Here is a 13409-nt window from a genome sequence, read left to right as displayed (position 1 = left end):
GGCTGAGAGACAGTTTCTAGAAAGTCTGTTATATTAAACGACAGTGGCGAATGGTGGATGACTGGTGAGGGCCTATTGTTGTGATGTTGTTTCTTTCTAATTGGGAGAGGCCAGGGGTATGATGTCATTGGCTGTCCGATGCCTCAATTGGGCGGACCTGGCCAGGATATTTATATTAACTTTAGGATGATCTCATGTCCGACAAAATTATTGTCTGCAGGGGTGAATTGGTATTTGCGATTTAGAAGCACAACGTCCTCACTCATCCTGTGGAGCAGATCAATGTCCATCTCTGAATATTATGGGTGTAACGCATCGGCATATTTACAAACTCGCCTTTCCGCGAGACTCATATGGCATGAACAACACAAGAATGCCTGCTGCGATGAACAGGGCCCCGCTCACATAAACAGGAATAGCAGTCGTGAGGTCAGCGAACATGGCAATGATGGGAGCCATGATGCCAAAAATCCGATTTGCAGACGCAGTTAATGCGTTTCCCGTACCGCGGTCCTTCGTGAGGAAGATCTCGGGAGTATATGCATATAACACAGCGTACATGAGACTACTCATGAAATTAAAGGCGCAATTCCAACCCAACAGAGCGTTTGATGTGGTAGCTGTTGTCGACGCAAGAAGGAAGGCTCCAGTTATAGCCGTCGAGGAGCTGAGAGCGCCCTTCCGGCCAAAGCCTGGTAGTTCAACCAGCATTCCACCAAGCAGACAGCCTGGGATGCCCATGACAGCAATAATCAGCGAGTTCCGATACGTGATGTATGTCGACCCATCGCCGAATTCGGCGCCTCGGGACTGCTGAATGTATGGAAGGAATGCGTTGTATAGTGGGAAGCCGAGACCAATGAATGCCCAGACGAGGATGATCAAGGTTGTAGCCCATGCTCGCTTGGGGGTATCAAAAAGAGCGCGGATATGATCGAACCGCACGGTCTCTAGGCGTTGGCGGACGATGTTTGCCGCGGTAAAATGCTGTATCTCGCCCTGGTCCAAGGCGTCGAGCTCAGTTCTCGTCAAATCAGATGTTTTTCCATTCCTTCTGGCGACTTCGTGCACGACTTCCACAGCCTGCTCATTTCTCCCCTTCCCCATTAGGTATTTGGGGGACTCGAAAATCGTGAAAAACACAAACCGACCAACAAACATGATCATCGCGATGCCACCCATCGTGATCATAAACCACCGCCACCCCATGTTGTCAGATTTCGTACATCCTTCCGCTGAATCACAAGTTCTATACCCAAGCAGCGGCCAACCGATCAAATTAGCGACCACCTGCGCCAAAGCCCAGTAAATCGACAATATAGTTAATAAGTATTGATGTGATCCAGGTAGAAACTCGAGAAAGATGGCCGAGTCAACCGGCAGATTTCCACCGACGCCGACAGACCACAAAGCGGCAAATGTACATATAGCCGCGAAGTTGGGCGACCCCGCTGCGATCAGGCCAAACACCGCCGTGATTCCGATCGTCAAGTTGAACGCCCATCTGCGACCGAAAATATCGCATCCAAATCCCCAAAACACCGCACCGACGAGCAACCCGATGTTTTGCGCGAGCGTCAACAGCGGCGCTTTTGATGGATGGAACTCGTTTGACACTGCGGGAAGAACCAGAGAGGTGACAATTGGCCACAGGTTGTCGCTCGCCCAGCCAAATCCAATCACGACGAAGAGCTGCCATTGGTATCGGCCCATGCCGATCGTCTGAATGGCGCGGTTGAGAACCTCAGCTTTGGCTTTGTAATTTGCGTCAGGACCCTCATCTTGAGGGATAGTTGAGCGCTCAATCGCCGTTGGCTCGAGGCCCGGCGATTTGATCCCTTCTGACATGTCGTGTTGAGAACAGGAAAAAGGTAGGAACGCGGCATCGAGGGGGATACCCCGGCTTATATGGTGACTTCCCGCATTCTCGCTCTGACCCCATTAGATTGGAAGGTCCATGTGTCTAATCATATCCCATGCAGCAACCTTAGAACTTGCAGATCATCATAATTCAGGGTTTTATTTCTTTTCCATCCACTTCGATTGGATGGTTTGATGGCGTGATCGATTGGTGGTTTGGTGTCAGACTCGGCCAAGCATTTCCCCAATTCAGAAAGGAGCGAGCGATCCTACCCTGCAGCCTGTAGGCATTCCTGACTCATTGCAGGGGTGTTTTCCATATCACGTGGAAGGCCTGGAGCACACCGTTTTTGATAAAATTGAAGCTTTTGAAATATGTTTTGAAGAGGCAATACCCACCATTGAAACCCAGGCAAACTTCAGCCTATGCTATTCATCCCTGGGGGGGGGGGGGGGGGGGGGGGCAACACCATTTCTGCCTCAGTGCCAAGGGACACATGGAGAACGGATAGACAACCTCCAACATATTCTCGGAAGGGCCTCAAGCAGGCATTATGCATTCAAGATGAAGCTGCCTAAGTCACGATCATCTCTCAGTAAAATCGTTAAATTTCCATACCGTCGCTACTAAAATCGTAGCTTCACTTCTTTATGATCCCAAAAACTGGAGTCTAGACCATTCCGGTCACGGCATAATACTTCTCCCAATAACGGACAAGTTTCTTAAGCACGTCCGGCTGAGCCCTGGAAAGATCGTTGATCCCACTAGGATCATCTTGAAGATTGTATAGTTCCTAGTCATCTTTGCCTCAGGGCTTGTTCATCCATATCGCCTTCCAATATTCCTCACGGATAGCTCTGCATCCAAAGAGGTCCCAGTCGTGGGTGTGTACGTCTTCTCCGTGGATCGTAGCTGTTTCTGGGGTGGTATCTTGTGTGAGAAATGTACATTGGCTCGATTGATAATAGGAGGTCGTCAATTCACCCAAATCACTTGAACCCAAATGCTCTTCCTCGCGGGGTCGCTACTTCACGACCGCGAAAAGACGTTCCAAGATAGGGGACCCCCGCTAGGTCTAAAAACGTTGGTAGAACGTCCATAACCGTTGACAAAGAGTGCGTTATAGTCTGGCCGGGTTGTTCAAATTGAAGATATCGAACAGTGCAGGGATAGCGTATTCCACCCTTGGTGATCCAGCATTTAAATCCTTGCAGTGGTGCACTCGCTGTACACGCCCATCTGGGACCTGCTTAAAATCTTGATCAAATAGATTCTTGATATACGTGGGATCATTGATTCCAAACATACCGTACCAAATGAACGAGTCCTTGTCTCCCATATTCTCAAGACTATTATCGTAATACTTCTCAATAATTGATCCGAAAGTTTCCTCTCCTTCCATAATCTACAATAGTTAGTAGCCAGTCGCACTAAACGCCAAGATACTATGATATCTCCAAGGGCAGCCCCCTCGGCGCCATCATCACGTATAAACAGTATCAATGTGTTCTCAAGTTCCCTTGTTGACTCGAGATAATCGAGCACACGCCCAAAATTGTCACCAATCTCAACATAGCTGCGAAAATCTCTCATTGGCCTTCCGGACCTCTTTCGCTTCTCATCAGCCATTTCATTCCAGCTTTTACCCAAAGACCCCTGAGCGGGGGTGCCGCCTTAATTTGGATATGGCAATCTTGGATGATCCCGAGTCTGTGTATAAGGTCTACCATGATATGGCGCGACCTGGCTGGCACTATTCGTATGCAAATGATGCCTATACTAGCTCGTAGCAAGTTTTTTAAGTCCATACTGTTTTGAATAAAGACTTTGCGGAGTTCGCGGACTCAGGGGAAGATCTCAGCTGTGCAAGAGTTCCCGCTTAGCATCTCCATCATGGGTGTAGATATATAGGAATAAATCCAGGCGGCTGTAGAATTTGCTAAGGTGGTAAATAGGTGGTTTTCGGGGCTTAGATTCACGAATACACCCGTGAGAAACGAACCGGTACACAAAAGAGCGGCAATGGCGATGGGGGCACACAATGATTTGTGGGGTTATTATATTACCATGTCAATAATTTCGAGGGAAAAGTGCGCTGACAGCTGTGCAAAGTAGGTCACATTCCTACGATGCACCATGCAATGTGAAGCTGACTGCATAAACGCCAGCAGACCGGATCGGCAGCGCTAATCTTAAATCCGGAGGCTGACTCCATTTCGGGCTGCCCGAAGCCCCAATTAGGATTAGCATTGAAAGAACCCCAATTCCAGTCCATATTGATATAAATCTCGTATAGGTCAATCAATGCAAGTATTCCAAATTCATTTCTCAAATTTCCGGCGTGAGCTTGGGTAACGCTCGAATGCTAGCCATATTCTTCCATCGGCTCATAGTGCTCGTTTCAACCTACCGGTACGGAGTACTATGAGAAATGCTCATGTCAAAGTACTTGATTTGACCTGCATCTAGTATAATCATTTAAAAGAACGTATATCTTAGAGTATCCTATTATCCACTTTGATCAAAGGACGGTATCTGAAGTTTCTATTCCCCCCAGTTTGCCGTGAGAAATTATATATTTCTGGGGATTCAAGGAGCGAGTAGTGCGCCTACACAAACTTCCCATCGCATACTACAGCTCAACACAAATGCTAACGTCACGGTGTTCAAAATTAAGGGGTCCAATATAGGATAAGTTTAACATTTGAATAAATTCTGCGAACCATCTACCCATTAATGAGTGACAAGTAACATCCTCGTTCGAAGTTCGAACTTAGTATTGAGTTGAGTTCCGAAACATGACTAACAAATTGGTCGATGTTGGATCATTCCAAGTTGCTTCAGTAGTTCCAGCGGGAGATTGGCCAAAATACCACTCAAGTCCCATTGTCAGCACACCCTCTGCTCTCCCTCTAGCACTGGGCTCCACCCTCAGTTCCACCGTGGCACGAGCTCTTGCCACAGTCTTTAACCTCAGTCCACTTTCCATTCTTGCACTCGACCTTTTCATACAAAAATACGTTAGCAAACATGATGTGATATTTGAGGTAATATGTTAACATACAATACCGGTTCTGTCACAGCCGCAGAAGTGTCGGTCTCCGTTGGATGAAGCGCAAGGGCTGTTTGTGCGTCTTTGGGCGGGATCATAGCCGGCTCCGCAGGCGTCTCGCTTGTCTAGCGCTGAAGCACTGACGGCAGTGGCGGCCATGAGAGTGAAGAGGATAGCAGTGACCTTCATTGTGAAAGAGGTGTATATTGGAACGGAATTGTTTGTTTGAGATTGTTGATTGGCTAGGAAGGCTTGATGTCTAAGATCACGTCTTTCTGGCAGGATATGTCGACGTATTTATACTTCTTCAGACCAAATGCCAAGTCGTCTTGGCTGTCTCCATATCACGGGCACTCTTCTCAGATTGTTGGAGTTGGGCGCCTTGTTTGCCAAAGCTATTTCCCAAAACCAGCAACTGGTCCTCAATTCGAGGTTGCATTGCAGCAATTTGATCAGACGATACTTTTAGGCCCCCGAGTTGCAGAAAAAACAGCTCATAGAAAGGTATATGCCTTTACTCGAATAGTAAAATCTCCGGGTAGATCAATCTTGGCAGTTTTGAAATACGAATGAACATTTGTGACGATCATTCCTATATGATTGATCCCATGCATATAAGCCTGCACTAGTCATGGGGGCCTAAATGGAAAGAGGAAACTCCGTTTTCTGTAGCGAAAAGCCATCATGGATTGAGCAACTAGTATTCAGATAGTATGCAATCGAAGACATGTAAAACGTAGGAATTGAACTTGGGTGTAGCCTAAGAGACAATCATCAAATCTTTGAAATTTCAAGCATAACATTGAGCTTACCATCAGAAACTCAATTGCATATCCCACTAACTGTATCAAGTATGATAGAACGCCCAATGATGTCCAATAAAATACCTAGGAAACTAGGAGCTACCCCAATGTCAAAGTAAAAAGGGGTAGTACAATTTATCAGCTACGAGGGTCACACACCTGCTGTTGACCAATCGAGTGGGCTTCCAAGGTTGTCCTCTGCATGAAAACGTGCGGGGTCCATATAAGCACGAGGACTAGGAGATGGAAGTAATGGATAATATAATTCATGATTGTTAATTATGCGTCTACATTACATAAACTGTTTGTCCTGGTGGTCAGGTACCAGCATTGGAGGCGTCACATCCATAGTTCACTATGTAGATAGTAGCCTGAGGCATATCCAATACATATAACTACTCCGTAGCTCAGTTCTTCCTCTAATTACCCACATTAATGATTGCCGATCTCAACCATTAGGCCCGCACATTTGTCGCCTACTCATTAGCTCATCTAGGTAAGCTGTAAGGAGTACGAAGTACGTAAAACCAACCTGCCTAGGGTTACATGCATCAATTGGATTTTTGACGGGACGGGGCGGAGCGCGGGAGATCCACATCCCTCATTACCCCGTCTTTGGCAGAGACCCCTTTGCACGGCCTAACAGAAATCCCCGGCCTAATGGGAATGTACGTTTTGTTAGGATTCAGATAAAAATGGTACGAGTGGTGAATTCTCGGTTTTCAACATTCTGGCCGGGTAAAGATGTAACTAAATTTGACATATTGTAGAGAGTACTATTTCAACATCCAAAGTTGTCGTTGTGATGGTGTGAATCGCTGACCTACATCTGCATGAGCTATAATCTCTTGGCGAAGACTAGGTCTACCCCGCACAACATGGCGTAGCCCAAAAAGGTCAGAGGTGGAAGCCAAGGCCCGAATAAATATGTAGTATGTACTCCGTAGGAATGTATCCCTGGAACTTCTCCATGGAATATTTTATTCCAAAAACGGGACGACCCAATCAAAGATGCAGAGACCCGTCCACAAGTGCATGGCCCCCAGCCTAGATTTCAACACCAAATAGTGTTGATATAAGCAAGACCGATACCGGCCATACATGTAGTCCCCTGTGCACACCACACCCTTCCAACCTTGGAATGTTCAGCTGAATTTTACTTGTGTTCAGCCCTGGTATGAGACCTGACAAGGCAAAGTAAGTGGCTCGAGGCAAACATTATCTTCGCCTTGCGTCAGTCTCAAAACCAGGGTAACCATATGACCCGCTAATAAAGTCGGTGGACTACATCTCTCTACAATGGTCTCGCAAGATTCACTACGACGTCGATTCAAAGTTCGAAGTGTTTGAATTGTCCCGGCTATATACGCAAGCAAAACCTAGCATCCAAATATAAACCAAGCGAGTTGCACACTTCGACAGGAAGAAGTCCTCATATCACAGAAGAAATCCTACTGCTGAAGCTAACAGCCATTTCCAAAACCACTTGTTCGGACTCCAATGCTCCTCCCAATCATGTCCAAGATGACATCTTAAATCTCTTAGATCATGAGACGCTCGACCTGGTTCTTGATGGCGCGGATCTGAGCGGTCAGGTCACTGGCCTCGTTGGTGGTGATAGAGGCAGCGATGACGGGGCGGGAGACACCGGTGGCACGGCCAAGAGCCATCTTGCTGGGAACGTAGACGTAGGGAACCTAATTTGGATGGGATGATTAGTCTTGGTTCAGGACGTAAAGCTTTGAGGTATTTGACTCACGTTCTTGTCCTCAGCCAAAAGAGGCAAGTGAAGGACAATAGCGAGGGGGCTGGTATCGGCGGCCATGATGACAAGCTCGGAGGTACCGCGGTTGAGGGACTTGGTGCACTCGTTGGCACCCTTCTTCAGCTGACGGTAGTGAGCGGCCTGCTGCACAAGGTCGAGGAGGCTCTGGGCGAGGGCCTCATCGGCGATGGGCCACGCTGCGGAAGTATCTTCGGCCATTGTTGTATTGTAGTTGGGAATTCAAACACCAGATCTTGAAGAAATGGCTCACTCGGGGGATCACGGCCGTATAATTAAAACGGAAAATAAGTGAGATGTAGATTGAGGATGAGTTGAAGATGATCGTGGGAAATTTCCTGAGAGCGGACCGTTCACGCACACCGCCTGCTGAATTTGCACTTTTTTCTGCAGCTGGTGGGTACCCACTACTCTTGTCCTATTGGTCACCCCGGATATCCCGCCACCAACGATTGGTGCCATTTTTGTTAGGCCAAAGGGCAAAATCGGTTTTGTTCAACATAACTCCAACCATGCCCACGAATACACTACATTGTTTGCTCAGTGGTCTGCTGGCCATTCGCTTAGTATCCCAAGAATCAGTGTTGAAACGTGTAGATACTGGGCTTTGGTTTATTGGTTGCTCTAACCAATGGTAGAACCACCAACACCGTGTTATATATTTAAGAGACTGACTGTACTGACACACTATTTTATCCTCCAACGCACACCTGTTAAACTACTTTAGGTATCTTTGCCGCGGTGTTAAAAATACTGTAGGGATACCCTCAATGCACACCCAACTCTAGATATACGCATATAATTTAAAGTACCTTTTGTATGTGAATCGTATAGAAAAGGTACATTTTGCATTCAACCCGTGCGGCCAAAGCCCCGTTTGGGGTTCGGGCCGACTGTTGGGCCGGGTATACAAGCTGGCTGAGAACTGCGGCCAGCGGCAGGCATACCTAAAGTAGTCTAGCGGGTGTGTCGGGACAAAATAGTGTGTGGGCAGTCGTTCTCTATATTAAGTTCCCATCCCTGTCACCCTGTAGTGTTCTTACTTTCTAATTTTCCTAAGAAAGTTGTTTCCACATTATCTCTACCTCGGATACCTATACGCAACGAAAATGGACCGATAATTTCGCTGAATCGTTGAAGAAATTGGCGAGGAATGGCGTGAAATACGAAGAGCTAAAGGTACAGAAGGGTGTCGCTGTCTTGCACTAACCACACCTACACACTAATCGAGATATTCTACAGCAGTTTAGGCCTTCTTCAATGCGTTGTCCATAAGTCATAATCAAGGCTTTCATTTTTTAACCAAAATTATTGGAGGCCTCAAACAATTCTCTTATATACAATTGGAATTATATAATTCCATGCGTTCTAATATGCAAATTTCACGAAAACGTCAAACATTCAGTCGGTGCCGTTTACAGTGGCAGAGGCAAGTCTGGAGCGAGCACGCAGTGCAGGACCAAACTTGAACAGAATGAACGGAATGAACGTCAAAACAGTCGCCACCAATGCCAACAACAATCCAGCGTACTGACTACCCATGTTGTGGAAGAACTGGGAAGCAAACAGCGGCGACACAGCACCGAGTGTGTTACGCATGAAACCCTGACCGGCAATGGCAGAGGAAGAGTGTTCTCCGTAACAATCGGCCGTGTAACTGTAGCACGACTCGAAGATGAAGAAGATACCAATGGTGATGAGGGCCAGTCCGATGACGGGGCCCATCCAGTGGAGACCCTTGTACTGGGTGAAGCTGTAGATGAACAATCCGATGGGCAGCCAGACGGCTCCGCAAAGGGCACCATACAAACGAGCTTCGGGTGCGATCTGAATGTTAGGGTCGGAGGAGAGGGACTTGTATTTGCGAATTTGGAGGAAGTTGAGACCGAATCCGATGGTGGTTCCGAGGCAGAGGGAGATGTAGGGAAGACCCGAGACTCCCTCGTTCCAGCCACGCTTCTCCTGGAAGGTGATGGGGATGACGGAAAGGAAGAGGAAGGTCAGGAACCAGGCGAAACTGATCCAGAGACCGAAGGCGAAGACGACAGGCTCGGTGAAGAGCATCTTGACGGCCTTGACAGAGGAGTTGTGCAACATGTGCTTAATTCCAGGGGCTTCGATGTCGTTGTTGGTAACGAAACGCTCATCGCCAGTAGCCTTGCGAATTGCCTTCGCGCGCTTGGTAAGACAAACACTGCCACGAGTTTCAGGGAGACAAATGATAATGACGATACCAAGGGGAATGTTGGCCAAACCCTGGATACCCTCGAGCCAGCGCCAGCCGAGAGCTTGGTCGATGAAGCCGGCGTAGATGGGTGCACCGACTGTACCGAGGATGGCGATGAAGGCGAAACAAGCCATAGGGATGGCACGGTGGTCAGGTGTGTACATATCTCCGAAAGTACCACCGACAAGAATGGTGCCGACACAACCAAACAGACCGAGCAGAGCACGGCAGACTAGGATAGTGGCAATGTTCTTGCCCAGAGCGAGACCGATGAACATAAGACAGAAGCAGACGTAGGCACCGATATAGATGACTCGTCGGCCGGCCAACTCACAGAAAGGAGCGAGGAAAAGTGGAGCAATTGCACACGTAAAGTTGAAGGTGAATAGACCAAGCTTGCCGATTAACTCTGTTGTACCAAGATCCTTTGCCATGCCTCCAATTCCGGAACTGTATGCTGTCGTGGCGAGACCGATGAAAAGTGTCATTAGGCACAGCTGAGTGCTGATGAAGGCCTTCCGGCCTGAACTCCAGTTGAAGGGGTTCTCCTTGTCTCCATCAACGAAATCAAGTACGATGAATTCTTGGCCATCGTGCTGCACAGGCTTGGTGGCTGTAAGGGGAAGATCGACGTCAACCTCTTGCAATAGGCTACTGTCGTAGTGGTGGGTTTGCTCTTCTGAAAGTTCGTCTCGGTATTTTCCACCGACAATTAGACCCTTTGTCGTGTGTGTGCCGTGGGTTGGGGTAGTGTCAGGTGAGGGAACATTCTCGTTATGGGAAGCCGATACTGGCTGAGGATTCTTGTTGGCCTTCATATTGTGTATAGTGTGGAGGGTGAAGGGAGGAAATGTCGATTCAGGGGAGAATGAATAAAACGGGGGTTGGTCCCTTTCTATATTATTATTTAAGCGTTCACGCTGAAAATTTGCCTGTTGTACGTCATGCTCCGGACTCCAGAATTTGGTGAGAACCGGGGCTGCGGGATTATACGGAGGGGTGGGGAAGGGTAATTCCAGGCAATGATCGATTATGATCGCAGCACCGAGCCGAGGAAGAGTCTGCTGATCAATGAATGAGTTGGACCACTATGTAAGTGGGTACGACGATAACTACGGATACGTGGAAACCCCTCGTGCCTGAGCCTTTTTCTGAATGCCTTTGTTGGATGTAACTACTGTCTGGATCACTGAGAGAAATGCTACAACAACTATTTTCTCCAGTTCTCGCTCGTTATATTCTTTTCTCCTTTGTGCATTCTCGAGCTCCAACCTCTGGGGCACGCTATGACTGCGTATAGATTTCTACACACCGTGTCGGAACTAAGGGATTCATGTTTCGGACAAGTGCCGGGGGATTAACTTTTCAATATATCGCCGACGATGGTCCGAATAACCTCCCGAGCCGGCTTGATATTATTGGCCAACGGCCCCACATCAGGATGAGACTGTCGGCATGCCGTTTTTCACTTGGCCGATGTACCCGAGTGAAGGAGGAAAGCGTGAGAGTCCAGGAACCTCCAATTCTTGAGTAGCAACTCATTTTCTAAATGCAATGAGATACAATTACGTCGTAACTGACCCTTGTTAGTGAGGTTATAGCTATGCACTTCCGATTTATTAAGCTTCGGGGTGACCCACTCGGGACCTGTTCCTCTTCCCAAGATTCTTCCCGGTGAGGCCGATTGCAGCAGAATGCCCGAGATTTGCCACTTAGTTGATCCCGAGGATATGATTGGCTGGGTGATCTTCGGGATTTTGTATCCATTTCTACGATCATTTCCAATAATATCCTGTGCCTGGACCGGCGTTTTCTGACCTTCCCCAACGGGTTTCTATTCCACCCCAAGTCTCCTCAAAGCCTCCGAGCCCGCTAATCCTTTTTCTCCTTAGATTCCGATGTGTGTGCCATGGGGAGACGAAAACGCAATTGCAATAAATCCATCTTGTCTCCACTGGCTTAGTTGTCAACCGGCCGATCCGGCCATCTTGTCGGTGCTCGGGGGTAGGTCGGTCTCTTTCTCACGTTATGCTACGTGTCTCGTGTCTCGCAAAAGGCAAGTTATCCTTATGCAATGTGTCTCATCATACCCCAAATCCACTGTACAAAGTAACTTGCCCCAATCTTTGCATGGATCACACGGCCGAACAGTCTCTCTCTACAGAGTATACCTATCATATTGCAGAGGCATTTAATTTCGATTCGGACCCTTTCCACCATATCCATATTGAGGGGCGCCACAACAAGGTTCTATTTCCCCATCTTTGCTCCTCACTTCAGTTTTCCGACCAGCTCGCAAATCCCACACCATGGGGCAAGTAGTGTGGGAGGTCTTCTCAATGATTTCACTTGATGTAGCCTGGAGTTTATTGTCTCTCAATTGGTTGCTGGCATTCGAGACGTTCTGTAATCGAGATCACACAACGTGTCCCGTGTAGTATGAACATAATCCCACTTTCTTCGGTGCGCATGATACATTGTAGAATGAATTAGTGGCGAGCTTCTCGAACTGGATTAGGAGCACTTCAGAGTGTATACAGTGGCATGCAGATGGGGTGACAACGGGATTGGATTAAGTAACTAGTTGGACGGATTTATATCGGTCGCCTTTTGCGTCTATTGGGGGACTGGACCAAGAGATTTCGCCTCAGAACCGGTATGTTTGATGTCAAATGACCCGCGAAGGATTACACCATGCGTGATGACGCCGACCGCATAATTCGGGCGTTCGGTGGGATGACAGAAGAGGGGTTTGTTGACCTCATCGATAATTCCACAACTGCTTTCGAGGAAGAGAATAGTCGATTGAGGTGTCACTCGATGGTTCAGCTGTTGTAGTGTAGAGGTTGTCTACGTCGCCTTGACAGAAACAATGAGATTGGTAATGTGGCTTGAGGGTTGGGTGCTTCGAATGATTGATGTGCGGCCAATGTGCCGAGACTAACGAGACATGCACTCTGGGCTTTTTCTGTGTAACTAAGGTACAGTTGGATAACTGCTGGACAGAGGTTGGGAGACTGACGCTGTAGAGTAGCCCAAGGGCATGTTAGTGAAGTCAAGGGACACATTTGGGCAGTCTGGGGAGGGATAACATGGCAACTTTGAGGAGCATTTCCCCTGGGAATATGTCACCGTCGAGGTTTAGAGGCGCCTTCCGTGCTCTACGCATACCCTGCGCCTTGGACTCACATTCTTTCGATGATTCAGAATTTGGTTTACGTATTATTCAACATTTTATTGGTCGGAATGCTGGTAAATTATTTTTGGATATAACGTCTTAACATCTGCAGAATTAGAGACCTTCACCTTGCCTTCTTGGACATAGAGCAACTCCCAATAGAAAATGTTGAGGGACCTTCCAGAACCACACGTGTTGTATCAAATCCATATGCGGGAGCAGGCTCCGGCTTGTCGCTGTAGTCGGAAGGACGGAACTAATTAGTGATAAACGATGTTGAGGCTCCATTCGCATTGATAGTTCCAAAAATATCACCTAGGGCGTCGAATTAGCCCCGAGGTTCGCAGCGACCAAATACCAAATTGAACACACACAGGGGTGCTCTCCGCGTGCGGAAACTTTTGAAAAAATGTCCTCTAGCTATTAGGGACATCTCCAAAGTAGAGTTGGTATACCCCGTGGGGAGTCGTTCAATGTTAATGGAACTAACGGGCCAATCAGCTTT

The 13409-nt window shown here is 47.7% G+C and overlaps 5 protein-coding genes across 5 annotated transcripts; all 5 read right to left on the bottom strand.

Annotated features, from left to right (window-relative positions):
* Positions 1 to 324: 324 nt before the first annotated feature.
* Positions 325 to 1848, bottom strand: N7455_004070 (uncharacterized protein; the record flags this gene model as incomplete). The annotated part of the gene is made up of 1 exon (XM_040959602.2): positions 325 to 1848. One exon carries the CDS (start codon positions 1846 to 1848, stop codon positions 325 to 327), a length of 1524 nt encoding a protein of 507 aa, XP_040809948.1.
* A 1133-nt stretch (positions 1849 to 2981) lies between these two features.
* On the bottom strand, positions 2982 to 3490 carry N7455_004069 (uncharacterized protein; the record flags this gene model as incomplete). The annotated part of the gene is made up of 2 exons (XM_065604672.1): positions 2982 to 3266; positions 3308 to 3490. 2 exons carry the CDS (start codon positions 3488 to 3490, stop codon positions 2982 to 2984), a joined length of 468 nt encoding a protein of 155 aa, XP_065461572.1.
* A 1283-nt stretch (positions 3491 to 4773) lies between these two features.
* N7455_004068 (uncharacterized protein) lies at positions 4774 to 5102 on the bottom strand (the record flags this gene model as incomplete). Its single annotated transcript, XM_040959650.2, has 2 exons — positions 4774 to 4863; positions 4926 to 5102. 2 exons carry the CDS (start codon positions 5100 to 5102, stop codon positions 4774 to 4776), a joined length of 267 nt encoding a protein of 88 aa, XP_040809944.2.
* A 2155-nt stretch (positions 5103 to 7257) lies between these two features.
* N7455_004067 (uncharacterized protein) lies at positions 7258 to 7700 on the bottom strand (the record flags this gene model as incomplete). Its single annotated transcript, XM_040959684.2, has 2 exons — positions 7258 to 7413; positions 7476 to 7700. The coding sequence occupies 2 exons, from the start codon at positions 7698 to 7700 to the stop codon at positions 7258 to 7260; spliced, it is 381 nt and encodes a 126-aa protein (XP_040809940.1).
* Positions 7701 to 8900: 1200 nt separating this feature from the next.
* N7455_004066 (uncharacterized protein) lies at positions 8901 to 10544 on the bottom strand (the record flags this gene model as incomplete). Its single annotated transcript, XM_040959610.2, has 1 exon — positions 8901 to 10544. The coding sequence occupies one exon, from the start codon at positions 10542 to 10544 to the stop codon at positions 8901 to 8903; it is 1644 nt and encodes a 547-aa protein (XP_040809963.2).
* Positions 10545 to 13409: the final 2865 nt, after the last annotated feature.

The sequence above is a fragment of the Penicillium solitum genome (assembly GCF_028829755.1).
Source record: "Penicillium solitum strain IBT 25940 chromosome Unknown utg000003l_segment0_segment0, whole genome shotgun sequence".
Lineage (NCBI taxonomy): Eukaryota > Fungi > Ascomycota > Eurotiomycetes > Eurotiales > Aspergillaceae > Penicillium > Penicillium solitum.
The sequence above is the reverse complement of the archived record's forward strand: the minus strand, read 5'-3'. Positions and strand labels throughout refer to the sequence as shown.